General features: G+C 42.6%; 1 protein-coding gene across 1 annotated transcript in view; it reads right to left on the bottom strand.

Moving 5' to 3' along the window:
- Window positions 1-7,735, bottom strand: part of Bcl2l13 (BCL2 like 13) — a 52,570-nt gene that overhangs the window by 40,436 nt on the left and 4,399 nt on the right. The window contains exon 2 of the mRNA XM_005365149.3: window positions 2,998-3,159. Within this exon, the coding sequence (XP_005365206.1) occupies window positions 2,998-3,109 (112 nt within the window). The 5' untranslated portion in view covers window positions 3,110-3,159. The remainder of the gene's footprint in view (window positions 1-2,997; window positions 3,160-7,735) is intronic.

Genomic DNA, 7,735 nt, shown 5'->3' with positions numbered 1-7,735 from the left:
GGAGTAAACAGAACAGAATGCTGGGAGAAAGGAGCCGAGTCAGAGAGTCGCCATGATTCTCCCACCCAACACAGCCACAGGTTAAGATCTTCCCTGGTAAGCCACCTCATGGGCTACACAGATTATTAGAAATGGGTTAGATCAATATGTAAGAGCTAGCCAATAAGAGGCTGGAACTGATGGGCCAAGCAGTGTTTAAAAGAATACAGTTTCCATGTAATTATTTCGGGTAAAGCTAGCCAGGTGGCGGGATACAGCCCGCTGCTCCTATTACAACGGAGTGGCGTTATGCCTTCGCCTTCACTGCTATAATAAAACGCCATGACCAAAAGTAAGTTGGAGAGGAAAGTGTTCATTTGGCTTACAGGTTACCATCAATGTATTTTGCATGCTACAGGCAGTTAGACTGGACTATCTACTAAAAAGAGCTTTCCTTAGTTCCTGCAATCTTATAGCATTATCGTGTGTCCTGGCCAGTACTACCTTGTTTTCTTTTTTCTCACCCCCTCAAATATATAAGCATGCAAAAGACTTTTTTCAGGTTTTTCAGGACAGGGTTTCTCAGTAGCTATAGAGACAGTCCAGGAACTCACTCTGTAAACAAGGCTGGCCTCGAACTCACAAATATCCACCTGCCTCTGCCTCCTGAGTGCTAAGATCATAGGCATGCGCCACCACCACCCAGTCAAAAGATTACATAGCCCCAGCACTTGGGAAGCAGAGACAGGTGGATATTGTGAGTTAAAGGCCAGCCAGGTCTACAGAGCTACTTCCAGGACAGCCAAGCCTACATAGAGGAACTCTGTCTTGAAAGAGAGAGAGAGAGAGAGAGAGAGAGAGAGAGAGAGAGAGAGAGAGAATATGAATATAGGAAAAGAAGCTAAAAGAAGAACTTTAAACAATGATGAAGTCCTGGTCAAAACTCCTGACTTCTGTTTCTAACAGACAGGTGAAAAGGGGGCACAGCTGTCATTTTAATATTGGTTTGTCCCTATCATTATGGGTTCAGTCTCAGTACTACCAAAAAGAAAAGAAAGAAAGAACAAACAAATGAACAGGAAATTCAGGGCCCAGAGTAAAATTGAACTGGCTCACAGCCACACTCATACATGTGCAGGCCAGGGCTGTTTCGGGGCCAGCAAGGTGGCAGCTGCAATCCAGACTTGCTGTGTCTCCTGTCTCCGCTGCTCCCCATCACGAACTGTAGGGATGCTGCTGTAGCTGCACAGCATCCAGCTAACAGAGCATAGCTCCCCTTTTACCTCACCTGTGACACCTGTGTGTCGGACAGGGAAAGAGGGAGGAGAGGAGTCTGAATATTCTGGTTTATGGCATGGTGGTATAGATTATTCTGTTATCAGAAGAAGGCAAAGTATAGTGTTTACTATCCTGAAATAATGGAAGAGTCATAAACATCACCAGACTATAAAAACTCATCAAAATACTCCCAGTTTACACGGAATCAGTGATAAGAAAAATCAGAATATTTAAAATGGGACATTCAATACCAGCAGTATTTAAAAAAAAATGTAGAAAAACCCTGTTTCAAAAAAAAGGAAGGAAGGAAGGAAAGAAGGAAGGAAAGAAGGAAGGAAGGAAGGAAGGAAGGAAGGAAGGAAGGAAGGAAGGAAGGAAGGAAGGAAGGAAACAAATGAAAACAAGACAAAGAAAGTGAGCTTCAAAGTGGTTCAGTCAGGAGCCAAGCAAGAAGAGTGACTTAGGATGTTAATTAAATCATGCTGCATTTAATCAGACCACAAGAGAATTAAACTAAGAATCAGTAATTAAAAGACTAATGAAAATAAAATCCCTGAATACCTGGAGATTAGTTAGTATACCGGTGACACAAAAGTCAAAGAGAAAAATCTGAAGAAAAATCAAGCACTATTTTGATACAAATGAAAATGAGAACACAGCTGTAAGTGGCAACAAATGCACGCAATCTTACCAACAGAAAGACAAACGCAGAGGTAAGAAAGCTAATCGACTGAGAATAGTCTGATTCTGAGCATTCCTGACCACCCATGCAGCATTCAGTAGTGGAACCTGTCGACCCCAGTGTCCCAGTACTCTAGCCACAACCACATCCCTCCAGTAGGAATGAAGAAGTCTTAAAGTAACAAGACAGAGCTGGAAGTGCTGACCTAGGCCTCTAACCCCCAGGATTCAAGAGACAGAAGCAGGTGGATCTCTGTGAGATGGAGGCCAGCCTGGTCTACATAGTTACACACCAGTCAGGTGTACACAGAGAGACCTTGCCTCAAAAACAAAGCAAACAAACAAACAAAAACCAAAGAGTTCCTTCTACTGCCTATGGATCACAATGTAATCCCAGCAGGTGGATCTCTGAGAGTTTGAGGCCAGCCTGATCTACAGAGTGAGTTCCAGGACAGCCAAGTCTACACAGAGAAACCCTGTCTGAAAGAAAAAAAAAAAAAACAAAAACAAAAAAAAACAAAAAACAAAAAAAAACCTCTCAGTTTGTTCTCCAGCACCATGTCTGCCCGCATACTGCCATGTCTCACACACACACGTCAGGACTAAACTCTGAAACTGTAAGACAGTCCCAATTAAATGTTTTCTTTTATAAGAGCTTCTGTGGTCATGGTGTCTCCTCACAGCAACAGAAATCCTAAGACATTTGCCAAAAAGTCTTATGACCCGAGCTGGATTTCCAGGACCCCTAGAGTGAACAGAAAGGACTCCCAAAGGTTGTCCTCTGGCCACCACACACAGTACACACCCACACAGATGCACACGTGTGAAGTAAATAAATAAGTTTTAAATGAAACAAACCAAAATCGAAATAATATAAAATGAGTACCATTAAGAGAAGTTGCAACTAGGAATGGGACAGGAGTGGGATGCGATGGGGTGATTATTCTCTATAATTAATACTGCTTGATCTTACACGTATAAATTACTTAGATGCAAATACTTCTATAAATCAAGTCCTTATCATGAGCCAATATGACCACCATAAACTAAAGACAATACCTTGGGATGAGGGGCCTTCTTGTTTCTCCTGAGAGAGAAGTCCCAAGTAGCTGAGAACAACATACTTCGCTTCATAGTGAAACCCTACAGGCACAGGAGTAGAGGACGCCATTGAACTCGCTGGAGGAGCTCCAAAGAGGCCTATTTAAGGATGTCGGAAATCTAAAAACAAAAAGTTTCTTTCAGTTTAAAGGTGATTACAAATCAATCAACTTCCCCATTGATCCCCATTACTCACTTAACTCCCAAAGTAAATGTCTCAGCTGTTCTTTTCCAATAACCTTTTTAAGTTAACTATTTAATTTCTATACAAACAGTAACTTAACTATTCAAATAAAAGATAAATTTTCCCTTTCTCGTTTTTTTTTTCCTTGTCTTTACTTGCTTTGTACTGTCTTATAGGTGGCCACACCGGCCATGGTGTGATGTGGGATTCTCCTCTGTATGTTGTGATTACCATTAATCAATAAAGAAACTGCTTTGGACCCATAGCAGGGCAAAACTTAGTTAGGCAGGGAAAACTAAATTGAATGCTGGGAGGAAGAAGGCAGAGTCAGGAAAAGCCATAGAGCTACCAGAGACAGACATGCTGAAACTCTGCTGGTAGGCCACAGCCTCGTGGTGATGCACAGATTAATGGAGATGGATTAAATTAAGATGAGCAGCCGGGAACCAACAAGTGGCCTCCCCAACAGTGGTGTACATGTGAATGCCAGAGGACAGTTCTCCTCTTCCACCTTCCATGGTTCCAGGAACCAAATTCAAGCACATTTACCCACTGGGCTGATGTAGGAGTGTCTTCTATCTATCTGTTGCTTTCACTGGTTAATTAATAAAGAAAATTGCTTGGCCTGATAGGTCAGAACATAGGTAGACGGGGAAGACAGAACAGAATGCTGGGAGGAAGAAGGCAGTGAAGCAGTCGCCATGATTCTCGAACCCGAGACGGACGTAGGCTAGAATCTTTCCCAGTAAGCCACCACCTGGTGGTGCTATAGATTATTAGAAATGGGTTAAGCAAGATATGAGAGCTGGCCAAGAAGAGACTAGATATAATGGGCCAGGCAGTGTTTAAAAGAATACAATTTGTGTGTTGTTATTTTGGGTGTAAAGCTTAACCATGCGGGAGCCAGGCAGGACGAAAAGCAGGCCTGCTTGCCACATCACTACACTGGGCCATCTCACTGGCCCTTCCTAAATATTTCCACACGTGTAGCAAACACAATTCTGAACCCCACGCCTGTATATATCTTCTCATTACCTTTAATAATAAATCTCATAGTCAAGGCCTTTAATACCAGCACTCAGGAGGCACAGGAAGGCAATTTCTATGAATTGGAGGCCAGCCTGGTCTACAGAGTGAGTTCTAGGAAGCCCAGTCTCAAAAAACCACCACCAACAACAACAAAGGGAGTGCCTACAAATGCACTTTTCTCTACCATATAGAATAACACTGACAAAGATTATTTGGTAAACTTTGGGCAGACTTCTAGACCACCTTCCAGGTCCATCTGTGCATTTCCCTTTAAAATCTAATATTAGGGGCTGGAGAGAAGGCTCAATGGTTAAGAGCATTTATTGTTCTTGCAGAGGACTTGGATTCAGTTCCCAGTATCCACATGGCAGCACTGACATCATAACTGTAACTCCAGTTCCAGGAGACCCAACACATAGTACATGTACATATAGCAGGCAAACATTCACAGATATAAAATCTGTAAAAACAAAATCTAATTTTAGCAAAATAACCTTCTGAGATTATCCAGAATAATCTATTTGGAGGTGGGGTTTTGGAGGAGGGGGCTAAGACAGAGTCTCTTTCTATACCCTGGCTGGCTTGGAACTCACTATGCAGATCAAGCTGGCCTTGAACTCAGAGATGCCTCCTGAGTGATGGGATTATTAAAGTCAGGCACCACCAGCCTGGCCAGAATAATCTTTAATATCCCATCATCCTTGATGTCTGATCTCCTGGCTTAATTTTACTGAGCATGTTATTAGACCCGTTTAGTCAGACTTTCTTATGTTTAATCTTATTCTCAGTAATTCCCTGTCTACTGACTCCCATACTGTTCTTTGGCTAGAAATTCACTTGCCTATGCCATGTTCAGAGTTAAACCCAATCCCTACTGATGTGGGAGTCCCCTCTGTGCACTGTGATTACTACAAATGAATAAAGAAATTGCCTTAGCCTGTTGATAGGGCAGAATTTAGGCAGGCAGGGAAGACAACTGAATTCTGGGAGGAAGAAAGCAGAGTCAGGAGACACCATGGATCCACTACCAGAGTAGGACATGCTGCCGAAACTTAGCCAGTAAGCCACTGTGACGTGGCGATACACAGCTTAATAGAAATGGCTTAAACTAAGATGTAAAAGTTAGCCAATAAGAAGTTAGAGCTAAAGGGCCTAGCAGTGTTTTAATTAATACAGTCTCTGTGTGATTATTTCACTTCTGGGCTGCCTAGACGAACAAGCAGCCCTCTCCTTGCAACAGATTGGTGCCACGTGGCCAGCTAAATCCAGGTCTTGAAAAGGAATTCTAGACAAAAAAAAAATTACAGAGTTTAACACAGCTTCTTGCTGTTTGCTGGTGGCATGCCACAGCTCCTTTAAAGAGAGGTTTTCCTGATTCAACCATAGCAGAAAAAAAAAACACTGCAGGAGTTTTAAAACACAGCTTCCTAGGTTGTGCCGCCAGCATGAACTCTGGCTATGAAGCTATCAAAGTCTTTCAAAGCATTTCAATGGCATTTGTGGGCCCTGGTGTATGTGTGCCCACTCAGAGTAGGGAGAAAAGTAGCTGAGACCATGCCCGTGGCTTGGCATTCCCTGCCTGGGCAGGCACTGGGATCAGGTCTACTAGTGGCCACCACTGCCCAGCTACAAAATTTAATTTCCAAAATTGCAAAAACTATCCCACTCAGCTGCACTGTTACAAGTGAGATGGCAATTTAAAAATTCAGCAGACACCACTATTATTCTAGTGTTGATTGTCCCTTTCCAGTTAAGACATGCGTAATGGAACACTCTGGCTCAATCCTGTGTTAACAACTGCCCCAAAATATCTTCACTCAGCAGTTGGCATTCACAGATAATGCACTCACAGGGGAATTCCTAACATGAAACCCTCCCCCTTACACAGATTCTGACTTTCACAGTAAGTATTTTAAGCTTCCCATATAAAAGCAAAACAAAATTCAGATACAGATTGTTCCACTTCTAGGTACATGCTAAAAATGTAAACATGTCTACCCAAAATTTGTACACTTTATACCTAACAGCCAAAAAAAGAAACAACTTTTTTCCTTTTTTTTTTCCTAGACAGGTTTTCTCTGTGACCCTCTGGCTGTCTTAGTACTTGCTTTGTAGACCAGGCTGCCCTCAAACTCACAGAGATCCAACTTCTTCTGCCTCCCTAGCTCTGTAATTAAAGGCATGAGCCACCACGGCCACCAACAGGAAACAACTTTCAATTTATTTAAAAAATAAGGGGGTGGCTTAATGTTCAAGAGCATGTAGTACTTTGCAGAGGATACAAGTTCAATTCCAAGCACCCATGACTGGCAGCTCATATTGCAACCCCAGGAAATTCAACACCTCTGCCTTCTCTGGTGGATATACACATCCACACAGATACACATAATTAAAAATAATCTTTAAAATAAGTATGAGTCTATATGTCTAGCTACTTGGGGAAGATGAAGTATGAGGGTCACCGGATATAAGTTTAAGACATTATCTAGCATACACCTTTAATCCCACTACTCAGAGGAGAAAGAAGCAAGTGGATCTCTTGAGTTCTAGGACAGCCTGGTCTACACAGTGAATTCCAGGACAGCCAGGGCTACACGAAGAAATCCTGTCTTGAAAAATCAAATCAAAACAAAAAAAAAAAAAAAGACACTGTCTGAAAAATAAAAAAAATATTGCGTAGGGTTGGAGGACATGCCTATATTAGCAGCACATCAGGGGAGAAGGAACCAGGAAAATCTCAAGTTTGAGGTCACTATTGTCCACATATCAAGGTTCCATCTCAAATCCCCTCCCTGGAAAGAAACACAGTAACAAGTGGTGTGGTAGTGCACACCTTTTATACTCAGCACCCCAGAGGCAAAAACAGGTTGTTTCTGTGAGTTACAAGCCAGCCAGGGCTACATAGTAAGGCCCTGTCTTAAAAGGGGTAGGAAAGAAAGGCGTGAAAATGAAAGGGAAGTTAAAAAACAAAAACAAAACAAAAAAAGGCAAGAAAAGTTCCCTAACATGTCATACATCTACACATTGCCACATTGTACACACTGGAATATCATCCAGCTTTAAAAAGGAATAAAGTAGTGGCTCAGATTTCCAGTCTCAGTACTTGGGAGCCTGAGGCAAGAGGATTGCTAAGGCCAGGCAAATGAGAGGCTGCTTTAAACAGAAGAGAAAATCAGCACGAAAGAAGTGAAAGAAGTGAATAAAAATGGCTACCAAGCATGGTAGCATACACCCTGCCATAAAACTGTGGCAAAAGAGCAGGGCAGTGGTGGCGCACGCCTTTAATCTCAGCACTGAGAGGCAGAGGCAGGTGGATCTCTGTGAGTTCGAGGCCAGCCTGCTGGTCTACAAGAGATAGTTCCAGGATATGCTCCAAAGGTACAGAGAAACTCTGTGAGTTCGAGGCCAGCCTGGTCTACAAGAGCTAGTTCCAGGACAGGAACCAAAAGCCACGGAGAAACCCTGTCTCGAAAAGTTAAAAAA

This window comes from Microtus ochrogaster, unplaced genomic scaffold (genome assembly GCF_000317375.1).
Source record: "Microtus ochrogaster isolate Prairie Vole_2 unplaced genomic scaffold, MicOch1.0 UNK1, whole genome shotgun sequence".
In the NCBI taxonomy this organism is placed as follows: Eukaryota; Metazoa; Chordata; class Mammalia; order Rodentia; family Cricetidae; genus Microtus; species Microtus ochrogaster.
The sequence above is the reverse complement of the archived record's forward strand: the minus strand, read 5'-3'. Positions and strand labels throughout refer to the sequence as shown.